The sequence below is a fragment of the Monodon monoceros genome, unplaced genomic scaffold, assembly GCF_005190385.1.
Source record: "Monodon monoceros isolate NGI ecotype Baffin Bay Population unplaced genomic scaffold, NGI_Narwhal_1 Super_Scaffold_5, whole genome shotgun sequence".
NCBI classification, from domain to species: domain Eukaryota; kingdom Metazoa; phylum Chordata; class Mammalia; order Artiodactyla; family Monodontidae; genus Monodon; species Monodon monoceros.
Window position 1 is genome coordinate 82,817,815 of NW_021703782.1, and position 14,928 is coordinate 82,832,742.

At 38.5% G+C, this 14,928-nt stretch overlaps 1 protein-coding gene across 1 annotated transcript in view; it reads right to left on the minus strand.

Annotated features, from left to right (window-relative positions):
• The window catches only part of LOC114884469 (bile acid-CoA:amino acid N-acyltransferase-like), a 27,867-nt gene extending 17,054 nt beyond the window's left edge, over positions 1–10,813 (minus strand). Inside the window, 5 exon segments of the mRNA XM_029203466.1 lie at positions 7,168–7,370; positions 9,735–9,855; positions 9,857–10,078; positions 10,080–10,249; positions 10,810–10,813. Of these exon segments, the coding sequence (XP_029059299.1) occupies positions 7,168–7,370; positions 9,735–9,855; positions 9,857–10,078; positions 10,080–10,249; positions 10,810–10,813 (720 nt within the window).
• Between the last annotated feature and the right edge of the window lie 4,115 nt (positions 10,814–14,928).

The following is a 14,928-nucleotide window of genomic DNA, read 5'->3' on the forward strand; positions in this document are numbered from 1 at the left end:
CACAAAAACAGAAATATAGATCAATGGAACAGGATAGAAAGCCCAGAAGCATATATGGTCCTGTTATCTTTGATAAAGGAGGCAAGAATATACAGTGCAGAAAAGACAGCCTCTTCAATAAGTGGTGCTGCTAAAACCAGACAGGTACATGTAAAAGTATGAAATTTGAACACTCCCTAACACCATACACAAAAATAAACTCAAAATGGATTAAAGACCTAAATGTAAGGCCAAACACTATAAAACTCTTAGAGGAAAACATAGGTAGAACACTCTATGACATAAATCACAGCAAGATCCTTTTTGACCCACCTCCTAGAGAAATGGAAAGAAAAACAAAAATAAACAAATGGGACCTAATGAATCTTAAAAGCTTTCGCACAGCAAAGGAAACCATGAAGAAGATGAAAAGACAACCCTCAGAATGGGAGAAAATATTTGCAAATGAAGCAACTGACAAAGGATTAATCTCCAAAATTTACAAGCAGCTCATGCAGCTCAATAACAAAAAAACAAACAACTCAATCTAAAAATGGGCAGAAGACCTAAACAGACATTTCTCCAAAGAAGATATACAGATTGCCAACAAACACGTGAAAGAATGCTCAACATCATTAATCATTAGAGAAATGCAAATCGAAACTACAATGAGATATCATCTCACACCGGTCAGAATGGCCATCATGAAAAAATCTAGAAACAATAAATGCTGGAGAGGGTGTGGAGAAAAGGGAACCCTCTTGCACTGTTGGTGGGAATGTAAATCAATACAGCCACTATGGAGAACAGTATGGAGGTTCCTTAAAAAACTACAAATAGAACTACTATACGACCCAGCAATCCCACTACTGGGCATATACCCTGAGAAAACCATAATTCAAAAAGAGTCATGTATCACAATGTGCATTGAAGCTCTATTTACAATAGCCAGGACATGGAAGCAATCTAAGTGTCCATCAAGAGATGAATGGATAAAGAAGATGTGTCACATATATACAATGGAATATTACTCAGCCATAAAAAGAAACGAAATTGAGTTATTTGTAGTGAGGTGGATGGACCTAGAGTCTGTCATACAGAGTGAAGTAAGTCAGAAAGAGAAAAACAAATACCGTATGCTAACACATATATGTGGAATCTAAGGGAAAAAAAAGGTCATGAAGAACCTAGGGGTAAGACGGGAATAAAGACACAAACCTACTAGAGCACGGAGTTGAGGATATGCGGAGGGAGAAGGGCAAGCTGTGACAAAGTGAGAGAGTGGCATGGACATATATACACTACCAAACGTAAAACAGATAGCTAGTGGGAAGCAACCGCATAGCACAGGGAGATCAGCTAGGTGGTTTGTGACCACCTAGAGGGGTAGGATAGGGAGGGTGGGAGGGAGGGAGACGCAAGAGGGAAGAGATATGGTAACATATGTATATGTATAACTGATTCACTTTGTTATAAAGCAGAAACTAACACACCATTGTAAGGCAATTATACTCCAATAAAGATGTTAAAAAAAAAATAAACACTGAGAAAATCGTTGTGGGATCCCCTTTAACCTTTTTTGTACTTCATGCATTAGAAGCTTTCCTGAATTCTCATCACTCTCAACATTTCTCAGTCAGCCACTTCACCCTCATGAAGTACTTTTGTTAACTGCCCCTCACATAACTCTTCTATATTGTATTAAGCTTAACCCTGCTACTCTTCTCTACATCACTGACGAAGTCCCTTTTGACAGCTTAACATTGAGAGATCACCTCCTGACTGCTCATAATGATCTACAGGAAAATCTTTTGAGTAATGCTGACCTCTCATGGTTCACTGGTGGTTCTTATTTAAAAGGTGCTAGTGGCAAATATTGTGCTGGGTAAGCTACTTCAACTCCTTTGATGTTGTTGAGGCTGAATCTTTACCTATGGCTACTTTGGCCAAACAGGCTGAATTATACACTCTTACATGGGCTTGTACTTTAGACAAGGACAAAACTGGCAATATTTATACTGATAGCAGATATGCTTTCAGAGTAACTCATGATTTTGAAATGTTGTAGAAGCAACATGGCTTCCTTACTTCCAGCAGTAATAAAAATTTAAATGGCCCCTATGTTCAGAAATTTTTACCTGCTGCCTTAGCTATTATTAATACTTTGGGAGCATTCTAACCCTGACTCTCTGCAAGCTAAGGAAATCACCTTGCAGAAATCATTTCCGCAAAAAAAGGCTGGCCTTAAAGGGACCAGCAGCAGCCAAACCTTTGTCATGGTCTAAAGAGTTATTTCCCCAAGTGGTAACTTAAGAAAACTCGCTAGAGAAGTCCAAAAATTGGCCTCAGAAAAGGAAAAACAAGATTGGAAGTTCAACAATTGTTGGTTTGATAAAAAGAGAAACCTCTGGTTTAGACCAAGTAACAACCCAGTCCTACCAGAGACTCTAAAATTCCCACTCCTCACCACTGCACATGCATTAAACTACAGATCTACTGACAAAATGACAACATTCATGAATCAATATTGGGGAAACACTAACTAACCCATGAAAAGTGCATACCTCACTTGTCCCACTTGTCCAAAATACAAGCCAGGGAAGCCTGTTCATACTGCTCCCAGACATTTTTAACTGCCTAATAGACCATTCGAGGTCTGACAAATGGGTTTCATACAACTTTCTCCACCTCAAGGATATAAATATGTTTTAGTCATGGTCTGTATGTTTTCACAATGGACTGTTGCCTTCCCTTACAGACAGGCTACTGCCTCTTCTGTGGCTAAAGTCCTTTTGGAAAAGATTATCTGTACCTCTTCAATTTCATAGTGATCAAGGAACCCTTTTACTGACCAGGTGCTTTGATAAGTCTGTGCTGTTTGGCTGGTTTTACACATTTCACTGTACTTTCTGCCCTCAAACCTTTGGCTTAGTCAAACACACCAGTGGCATTATTAAGACTCAGTTAGCAAAATTGGTACAGGCCCTCTAAGTACTTTGACCAAAAACATTGCCATTGGTCCTTCTAAATCTCAGATCCATACTTTTTGGAACCCATAAACTCTCACCCTTTGTGACAGTCAAATGACACCCAACGTTTTAGCTCTTGCTTCTTTTGACCCACAACTGATAAAAGAAGAGATACTCCAATATTGCAAAGGCCTAATTGCTTCTATTAAAAATAACTATGTTTTGGTAGAGCAATCTTTTCACAGTGTACTCTTGGGAGACAAGGACCTTATGATTCACATTCTGTAACCTGGAGATTTCATCTACTGGAAAAGACACTTCCATAAAAGCTCTCTTCAGCCTCACAGGAAAGGCCCTTATGCACCAAACTCCAAGGAATAGACTCTTGGATTCATGTGACACATCTAAAGAAAGCATCAAACCCTGAGTAGACCTGCACATCATCTAGTGACCTGAAAGTAAAGATTTCCCAGAATTGAAGCAGATGACATCTGATGAGACAACTTTCCCAAGATATTCAGACCAGGCCTATTGGAAGTTTGCCAAATTTTGATGATGACATAATGCTTTAGATGATCTTGATAACATATGGATTTTAGATTAAAAGTGCCTGATAGTTGTCCTTCCCTGTTACTTGCATGGTACCTCAACTGGTTTCCAATCTATGCACTTGCCCTCCAGTGTGAGACACTACACCCAGGAAAGGTCCTTCCTGGCACTGAGGGACAAAAAGCTGCTGAAACTGGAAAACCTGACTCTTGATCAGTGATGTTTTCAAAGAAAGATCTTGATCTAAAGGGGGAAATGTAAAAAATTAATAAACTAGAAACCTCAATTAAATAGAGTTGGGAGACTAGAAGGGGGAGCTCTCACGTCCCACAACAAAGTCCAACTAGAAGAAGAAATACTCCTCTTCTTTCCTGGCAAGGATTCAGCCAATGAAAAGTCATAGAGTCTTTGTTTACTATAGCTCTTCCCCCGCCCACTTCCTTTTCCCCTCCATAAAAGTGCTCTCTTTCCCTTGCTGTGTTGGGACTTGCATGTGGCTCTCCATGGTTGAGACACCAAATTGCAGTTCTCTGCTGATCTCAAATAAACCCATCTTTGCTAGAGAAATATCTGGAGGTCTATTTGTTTTAGGTCAATAGTCCCGAAAATAATAGAAATGAGATGTTGATTCTATCCATCATTTAGCAAAACCCTACAATCTCAAACAACCAAAGAACTTCAATGGCCAGTGGGAACAAAGCATGTACTAATCCCACCCACACGCCCAGTTCTAGAGTTTTGGAATATGTAACTAATGTCCAAGGAAAATGCTCCTTCAAGAATATGTCAGGTTCTACTGACTGAATACTATGGATTTAACATTGCCGATAATGCTGGCATGTTGACTTAATGTCTGAAACTGCCACAGCCATCTTGTGACCTTGAGGAGAAGGCCAGGAAATTACAGAAATGTCAATCCAGTCTCCTCAGTAAGAAACTCCACTGAGTTTTCAAACTAAAGCTAGAACCACCTATCTCCAGATCTGTTACATGAGAGAATAAAATGCCTTATGTTGATGTTGTTTAAGTCACACTCAGTGACTTTTCTGGAAACATAGCCAGAACATTCCTAATGTATTCACCATGGGAGGAACACGTGCTAAAACTCAGGAGCAGTGTGTTCAGGTAACCATAGTAGCTCTTCATTACTTGAGTTTAGAGTATCAGACGGGAAGTAGCAAAATAAGGCTGGAAAAGAAAACAGCAGCTTGACAGGGAATGACTTTGAAGAACATGCTAATAAGCAGCCTTTACCCTTTTCCTAACTACAGAGGGGAATCAGGACAGATTTTAAGGAGAGGCATAAAATAAGGCAGAAGTACGCAGAAGTCAGATTATGGAAAATTTTATCTAACATGCTAGGAAGCCTGACTAGGAAGCCTAGTAAATTAGGAGATGGCTAAGCAAGAGAGTAAAATAACTGTGCTCTAGAAAAACCAGTCTTATGACTCTGACTTGCAAAATTGGAGGCAGAAAAGCCAAGCTTATTGCAATGGTACAGGCAAGAAATAATGGTGCCCTGAGCTAAGCAGCACCAGCAGGGAAAAAAAGGAAACAAGACAGTAAGTTAGTTATGAGTGCAGAATATACAGCTCCTAGTTACCAATTTGGTATAGGAGAGCAAAGGAAAAGAAGGAGTTAAAGTTTTTGTTGTTGTTGTTGTTTATGGTACGAAATGTTCTTTTTTATGGTACAAAATAAAGCTTTCATTCTCCTTGAGCACTGGCCCCATGCAAGGACAGTTTCAGAGAGTCACATCTCTTCTAAAGCCTTACTGATTCCCTAGATTTTCTTAGGAAAAAAAGACATTTTATTAAGTAATGTTTGGGGGTTTTTTCTTACTATTTAGAAAAATATGAATGAATGTACCACTTGTATCTAGCTGACACAAATGTGAGAAATTCTTATGGTAAAGGGGAAAAAAATGAAACAAATTGAGTCATATACACACTCCATTTTTCATCCTGCATATTAAGAGAAGTGGCTTGAACCACCCACCCCCCTGCCCTTTGGGTTAAAAGAAACTTTCAAGCTCTGAAATTCTATATCAAGTTAAAAGATATAGTCACAGTTATGGCAAGGAGAGATGAGAACTCAGAATGGATTTGGCCATGGAAGATAAAGTAAAAGCCAGTATAACATGGATGAACAGAAAAAAGGTGGCTCAGATATATACAGGCTTTATCTAATTTACTTCTGGCCTTTGGCAGAACACTAACTCTTATTACAACTTCTGCCACCAAATTTTCAATTGGGGAATTTAGAGTCCTTAGAAGACACTTCAAATCAACAGATGGAGAAATAAGACTTTCAAGGAATTGAAGTATCTGAGGTCTATCCTCCTGCAGAAGAGACAGTGTGAAGCAGGTTTAATGGAAATACTCAGAGCCTAGGAAAGAAATCAGGTTTCCAGGCCTGGCTTAGTCACTAACTAGCTATCTGTGTGATATTGGCAGAAAGAATGATAGAAAAGTCACGCAGCACCTACAAAGTGACCCAAGCTAAAAGAGTGAAAAGCAGAATCACATAACATTTTAATTTCTCATCTAAGCCAAGCAGAGGGCTAGCACAACGATAACAATGCCTATTTGATAGTTCAAGGACAATTCCATTATATGCATCAAAAATAGCTATTTAAAAATTCAGTGCATCAGTAGATTGTCAGCAATTGTTGCTCATCTTACAATTGCAATTCTCACAGTACTTTGGTGATCCTTATATGAGAAAGGATGCAGTACAGAGTCTTAATTACTTAGACTGCTCCTTATTAAGAAAAAAAAATTATCAATAAATAAGGGCTAACATGCATCAACCCTCTTACAACAGCAAAGCACATTTTAAAATTTAAAGAAGGTACGTGGATTAGAAAGTACTATAGCATTATGTTTAAGACCTGTCAAGTAACTAAAAATTCTGACCCACTCTTCAAAGAAATAGATTATCTACCTGGTTAAGTATGGTGATTTAATAATTATCAGAGAAGGTGATAATAATAATAACTGATCAGATTTATTGAGTATTTAGTGTTGCCTGTTACTCTAATAAGCACTTGGCTTCTAGTATTCCTTTCTTTTTTTTTTTTTTTTTTTTTTTGCGGTACGCGGGCCTCTCACTGTTGTGGCCTCTCCCGTTGAGGAGCACAGGCTCCGGACGCGCAGGCTCAATGGCCATGGCTCACGGGCCCAGCTGCTCTGCGGCATGTGGGATCTTCCCAGACCGGGGCACGAACCTGGGTCCCCTGCATCGGCAGGCGGACTCTCAACCACTGCGCCACCAGGGAAGCCCTAGTATTCCTTTTAATTCTCACAATAACCTTATGAAGTAGTGTCACTACAATATTATTTAATAGAGGAAGAAACTGAGGATTAGGGGTTCTTAATAACTTGCCCAGATTCCCACAACCAGATGGGATGGAGCCAGAAATGAAACCCATTTCTGTCTGAATCCAAAGCCAATGCCTTTCATTTCATGACAGACACAGGCTAACTATGCATTTCATCTTTCTGAGCAGAAGACACGGGATACAAAATAAATCATGTGAATAATATAAATATGTAATAGAATTTCAAGTTCACTGAGGGAGAATCATACTTGGAAGTTAAAAGAAGTCACAGAATATCATGCTTATTGAAAAATAGGGATTGAAACTGACTGAAAAGGTCAAATTTACCTTAGGATGTCTCAGGAGAAAGTTAGCATCTTCCTCAAAATATTCCAAATCTCCTTTCTCTAGTTAGAAAGGGAGGTCTTCATAGTCACAGTAAGCCAAGGCCAAGACAGCAAAGCCATGACTGGCCAGGAGACTGGCTCGGATTTCAATCAGTCCACCAATACCACCAAACAAATCAATAACCACTGGGAAACGGCCCTCTCCTGCAAACAAAACCAAACAAAAAAAAACACAGAATTGAGTATGAAGGGAAGGTGAGAAGACAAATATGACAACATGAAGAAATGCATCACAAATTTTAGAATTAATGTATAAAATTTCAATAGAATTTTCAGCCTTTTTTTCTGGGGCAGAATTAAAGCTGATTGAGTATATAATGGAGCATAATATTCAGAAGTTTCACTGGACACCATGTTCATTGACATGTTTAATCTCTACAGCCAAAGAGAATTCAGGACTCTTAATGAGTCATATCTATAGTGCTGGAGTAAAGAAAGCCAAAGAAATTAGGCAAGGGCTTCTTAACCTACACAAATAGGCTTCAGGAAATCAGCGAAGGTCCTGAAATTACATGCAAGACTATACATTTATATGTGCATTTTACTGATAAGAGCACCCACAGATTTAATTGGGTTCTCAAAGAAGTATATGGCTTTAAAAAAAAAAAGGATTGAAATGATTATGTTAGCTAAAATCCTGATTTAACACTGCTCTGTTACACTCATCTGACTATACAGTGACGAAATTTTACACCAGAATACGGATGGTCAGGGTATCATTCTACACTCACTGTGTAGGCAGCTTGCTTCCAAAATAAAGCAGAGCTCACATACTGAAAGTAACTTATCATACCCTTATTGCGGATATACTATTATTGTATAAGTGATTTTAGCTAAGAAAGCCTGATCCTATCCATATTTGAAAGGAGTGACTTGATTTAAAGGAGTACTGGGAATTGTCAAAACAAAATATTGCTATATTTTCTCACCTTGAGAAAAGGAGAAATAAAGTGATACTGAATACATCTTGGTTTAAAAGTACCACTTGAATACATGAATAGGGATGTTTTTGCATATTCTGATTGACAGTACTTAAGAGTACTGAGCCTCTTATTCTGGAAAAATGTTGTTGAGAACTTCTTTGAGACCTGACTCAACCGTTTTTGGCTCCACAGAACACAACCCTTTTCTGTACACCAAGAGAATAAGCACCCAAATCAGGAGACCCAGCACACACAATGTCTAAGAGAGTTCACAAATAGCACACCCTAAACCAGCACATCATCCCAAGGTGAAAGGCCTGAACTAATATTCAGATTCTTTTTTTTTTAATAGATCTTTATTGGAGTATAATTACTTCACAATACTATGTTAGTTTCTGTTGTACAACAAAGCAAATCAGCCATATGCATACATATGTCCCCGTATCCCCTCCCTCTTGAGCCTCCCTCCCATCCTCCCTATCCCACCCCTCTAGGTCATCGCAAAGCACTGAGCCGAATATTCAGACTCTTAACTGAATATTAGCGTCAAGGTGGTTTGTGCCACTTACTTCCTGATCCCTACACACAATAAAGTAGTCTATATGCTAAATACTGGGGGTAAAAATTTTTCAAATTTACCCAAAAAGGTGCATGGGTCATGGTGAATTTGCAAAGGGAAGCTTTTTTTCTTTTTACACCATCTAACACTCTATGTTGTCAGAAATCACCTCTAACACTTCAGGTTTCCTTAACCCATCTCAGTTCTAGAAGGTGACTATTTAAAAAAAAAAAAAAAAAAAGGCAGGGAGAGAGAGGGAATAATCCTGATGATGTGACGGCTGTGTCCCAAATCAAAGCACATGTCTGAATAAGGCAACCTCAGACACACCTGAAACCTGGACCTACTGAGGGCTACTTCTGGGAAATTAACTTTGCTTCATTCAGTCCCCACAATAAACTCTGAGAAATGTACCAATAGATGTTTTGAACCACTTTTTGGTATGTTGAGATCACTATGAGAAACTGAATGTTCTGAAAAGTTTTATAGCCATTAGGGAGCATGTTATATTAGCTGCTGATTTATGGAATATCCTATAAATATGCAATATTTATGGAACTAGAGGGTATAAAGTTTCTTTGCATCTATATTTCTTGCAATATTTCAATCCATTATGTCATCAGCTTATTGTGACAATCATGCAATGACCTATGCCTAAATTAAAACTCAGACATGACAGAACCCCCAAAAGAAGCTGGGATACAGTTCCATATCAGGATGTGGGTCTTCAGACAGCTAGGCTTCAATGTGAATGAATTTCACATAAATCCAAAGCTATGGAAATCTCATAATGCAGGGACTCCATAAACTACTGTTATATCCTTAGGCTCCAGAATTGCTGAGATAAAACTTGAGTTGGAATAAAGTTATCACCACGTTCTTGTTCTGACCCAAAGTTAACTCTGATTCTGAGTCAGGAAAGGAATGCTCTCTATTTTATCCACATCCAAGTAAACTTCTAGGAGGATAAGGGATTTAAAAGAGGAAAAAAAAAAAGATGACAATAACCAGGGTAATTCCACTCACCTGGAGGGAGAAGGAGGGCTCCCCGAAGGCAGCTTTCTTTGACTTGAATTCGGGTGACACCAGGTGCTACATACCACCTCTCCAAAGTCAGGCTGACCTTTGGAGTAGTGATGGCGGTGTGGGGTAACCATTACATCTGAATCATAAAGTTTTAATTGGACCTGCAAGGGGTTATTCATAACATCTCTTTTCAGCAGTTTAGTTAATATCTTCTCAGGTTTCAGGGACCAGAGGAGACCCATAGGGTGGACTCCTACATAGTCACCTCCAAGAGAAGATGCATGCTCTAGGTCCACCTCACCAACTTCACTGGCCCTAGAGTAGGCTTGAGAATGAAAACAGGATTCCCTTTTCATCTTCCAGTGATGTCCAAAGAAGCACTATCTGAAATGGAGTTAGGTCTTTAGCTATGCGCTGGCTCATCAACATGAGTGCACTTGCAGGGGTAGCTGTCAGCTGAATCCTTGTTACAGTGTGGCTCCTTGGATGATTCTTCACTAATGCCTTCAGTAAACCTCAACACAGAAAGAAGTATGGGAGAATGAAATAAGGCAGCGATAAGGTTAACGAAAAGTAAACTGGACCAGGAATCAGGCTGCTTGGGATTCAGCTCTAACTCTCCAGTTACTTAGCAAATATCCTGATATAATCTTCAAGTTCAAGATTCCTAGGAGTGTTCAACAAATTTCTAGAAGATATATAGCAAGGTGATAAGTTTCACAACAATAATGATCCAAGGCTGAGGAAGCAGCAGTCAAAATATGCATGAATGATATTAACACATCCAAGGAAAACATCACAATCTGCCATCTAGAGCCTTTGAAAAATCAAGTACAATGGAGAATAGGAGTGAGAGGTGGGGTTGAAAACAGGGGGACTTGATGAACGTCTCTATGTAAGAAACAGGTGACTCTACTACTAATCCCCTCCCTGAGTCCTGCAAACAGAATGCCTTGGCATCTAAAATTTTACCTACAAGAGCATAAAAAATAGAATGATCTTTCAAAAGAATGAGAATAAAGTCTCTCAGGAGAACAAGGAGGCTGACATATTGCTCCCTAGGAAAAAAAAATACTCATAGCTTCGTAGTTAGGATTTACCCAGTCCTAAGCAAAACGAGAAACTGACAAGCCCTTCAGGTACACAGAAGTGTTTTTGTTTTGTTAAACTCATTAGATTGCCAAGAATGCAAAGAATCTAAATGAATTAAACTCTAGCAAGTGACAAGCTCCTCATAGAAGAGAAGAAATTTTCATTCCTACGTGGTGACTTTCAATTATGACGAAGCAACAAGAACAATAACAAAAACCCATAGAGAAAAATAAAGAGAAATCCATAGAAAATTTAATGCACTTAAGATGCAGATCGTCAGACTAATAATTGAAAAAGCAAATTGCTGTTTTTTTAGAAAGGTATTGCCAAGATAAAAGACACAGACAGATTGAAAATAAAAGGGAGGAAAAATATAGGCAACACAGATACTGAACATAAGAAAGCTAGTGGGGCTATACGTATATCAACTTTATATCAACTTATATCAAGACTATATACAGGACTTCCCTGGTGGTCCAGTGGCTAAGACTCCGCACTCCCAGTGCAGGCGGCCTGGGTTTGATCCCTGGTCAGGGAACTAGATCCCACATGCTGCAACTAAGAAGTTCACATGCTGCAACTAAAGACCCCGCATGCCACAATGAAGATCCCACATGAAACAACGAAGATCCTGTGTGCTTCAACTGAGACACAACACAGCCAAATAAATAAATATATTTTTTAAAAGACTATATATAAGTGTATATATATATATATATATTTATAGCCATTTATGTCAAGACAAAGAGTATTACTAGAGGTAAAGGGGGATATTTCATAATAATAAAGAAATCAAGTCATCAAGAAAATATATTTTTAAACGTATATACACTCTGTAATAACAGAGTTTCAAAATACATAAAGCAAAATTGAAAGAATTTTTAAAAATCCACGATCATAGCTGAGAATTTTAGCAACTGTCTCTCAGTAAATGACAGTTCAAGTCGATTTTAAAAATTCAGTAAGATACCAAAGATTTGGACAACACTCCCAACCAACTTGATCTCAATGACATTTATAAAACACTATACCTCAAAACTGAAATATATATATTCTTTCTAAAGAAACCAAGTACTGATTTCTGCTTAGAATGTAGGCAGCTAGAAAGAGTGTTGTTCCATCAATAATAACAAGAAAATGTGAATAATCTTGAAAATCATAACTTATATTGAATCTGTCAGAGAGCTGAGGTTGCAGGGACACTAACTAGCCTGAAATGTAAGAAAAGAAGGGTGCCTTCATGATGAAACAACCTGGTAAACCTGCAGCAGAGCACAAGATGGGGCCTCCATACAAGCAGATAATCGGAATTCAGCTAAATTTTCAGTGAATTGCTAAAGGCTGTGTGAGCTAGCATAAACATAGAAAACACCCAGAAGCTGCAGACACAAGAGAAGTTTGCACCCAATAACGGGCTCTTCTTTATGTACCTCACCAGATGGTTATGAGAAAGATTGGGGTAGGACAAGAAACTGGAAAAATGTTTCCTGACTTGGGCGGTCCTGGAGGAGGGCAGCAGCCACCACTGCAAGAAAGGCACAAAGCCCCACCTGAACCTTTTTTCCCTGAGGAATAAAATCCTTTAGCCACTGAGAGAGAGGATGACCAACTGAGCCAGTTTCTTGGGACTGAAGCATTTCCCAAGATGCAGGACTTTCAGAGCTAAAACCGGGACAGTCCCAGTAAAATCAGGAGGAGTTGGTCACCCTACTGGAGAAAGAACACCATGTCCTGTCACTCTCAAGGCACAGGAGACCTACTGTTGCTGGAGGCAGGAAAAAATGAATGGGGAAAAAACAAAAAGCAAACAAAAAAACCCTTACCCCTGGAGAAGGACAGGAAACCATCCTGGACTCAAATAATTAGAGGTCTCTCATCACTTGGAGAGGGCAGGATCACTGAGAAATCTCCACCCCCAGACAGCGGGGCACAGGGCTTGTCAAATACTGAGGCTCATCTAGGATAACAGAAAACTATCATGACCTCCCCACCACCAGGCTAGTGAACACCAAGTAACAACCAACAACAGTCTACCATTTAGGGTGTGTAAAAACACGGAAAGAGACACTTTCTAATGTGCAGGCACACAGGAAAGGCCTAAAGTTGAGGGTGGAAAGTGAACATTGAGAAAAATCCTCTAGCAAACCTACCTCCTTCTAAACACAATGTAACACCAAAAGATTTTGAAGTTGGTGATTATAGCGAATATAACCATGGCAAAAATGACAACAAAAAAAATGAGCTCAACTCTTGACTAGATTGACCCCACTAACAGACCAGCAGAAGAGGTATTTCTAGTTCAAGATGTAAATATTTATATTGATTTTTACTGTTCTATACACCATGTCTGACAATCAATTAAAAATTATGAGATGCAACTCAATTGCAAAAATAAACAATCTGATTAAAATATGGGCAGAGGATCTAAATAGATATTTTCTCAAAGAAGGCAAACAGATGAACAACACATACATGAAAATATGCTCAACATCACTAATTACCAGGGAAATGCAAATCAAAATCACAACTGTTAGGACAGCTATTATCAAAAAGACAAGAAATAACAAGTGTTGATGAGGATGTGGAGAAAAGATAACACTTGTGCATCACTGACAGGAATGTAAATTGGTACAGCCACTATGGAAAACAATATGGAGGCTCCTCAAAAAATTAAAAACAGAACTTCCTTATGATTCAGCAATTCCACTTCTGGGTATTTATCCAAAAGAAATGAAAACACTAATTCAAAAAGATATCTACAGCCCCAGGTTCATTGTAGCATTATTTATAATACCCAAGACATGGAAACAACTTAAGTGTCCACTGATGAATGAATGAATAAATAGTATATATATATATATATATATATATATATATATATAAAATGAAGTATTATTCAGGCATAAAAATGAAGGAAATCCTGCCATTTGTGACAACATGGATGGACCTTGAGGGCATTATGCTAAGTTAAATAAATCAGACAGAGAAGGACAAATACTGTATGATCTCACTTATATGTGGAATCTAATACAAAACAAAATACAAAAACAAAAAACCCCCACTGAACTCATAGATACAGAGAATAGGTTGGTGGTTTCCAGAAGCAGGGGGTAGAGGGTGGGCAAAAATGGGTGAAGGTTGTCAAAAGGTACAAACTTTCAGTAATAAAATAAAATAAGTCCTGGGGATGTAATTTACAGTGTAGTGACTATAGTTAATAATACTGTATTGTATATTTGAAAGTTACTAAGAGAGTAGATCTTAAAAGTTTTCATTGCAAGAAAAAAATTTTTTACCTACCGGTGGCAATGAATATTGGCTAACTTATTGTGGTAATCATTTTGCAATATATACATGTATCAAATCATTATGTTGTCCACCTATAACTAATATAATGATATATGTCATTTATATTTCAATAAAAAAGAAAAAAGCTGAAATTCAAGCACAGGATTTGATGGTAAAAGTAGCTAACAGCCAACAAATGTTCAACCAAGCCAGGTATGTTATGTCAAGTTTAGGACCAAACCTGCAAGATGAGATGGGGACATCTGATGGATGCCCCCAACAATTTTCACTCCCTAGAAGTTTCTGAACATTCTGTATTTGCTGAAGAGGCCCACCCTTTGCCCACTAAGAGCTAGAACTACCCTCTCTCCCTTTCTCCCACCCTAACATGAATAAAGACCATATACAGGTCTTCCCCCATAAGGCAACAGGTGCCTTTGGAAGCTGTCCCCATTCTGGTTACCAGGCCTATAATCAAAATTGAGTCACAGCATAACCTGGCTGGGGCTACGTAGGGCCTGATGGAGGGAAAAAAATGGACTATATACAAAAGTTGCTGCACAACCTAGCCAAAAATAAAAACTAAAAAATTGTCAGACACAAGAAAGCAAAGGAAAAAAAAATGGCAAAAGACAAAGCAATCAACAGAACTAGACCTGGAGAAAACCCAGATAGAACAAGCAGAGAATTTAAAATAACTGTGAATAATATTAAATCTTGCTATAGACTGAATGTGTGTATCTCTCCAAAAATCCATATGTTGAAGCCTTAATCCATATTGTGATGATATTTAGAGGTGGGGCTTTGGGGAGGT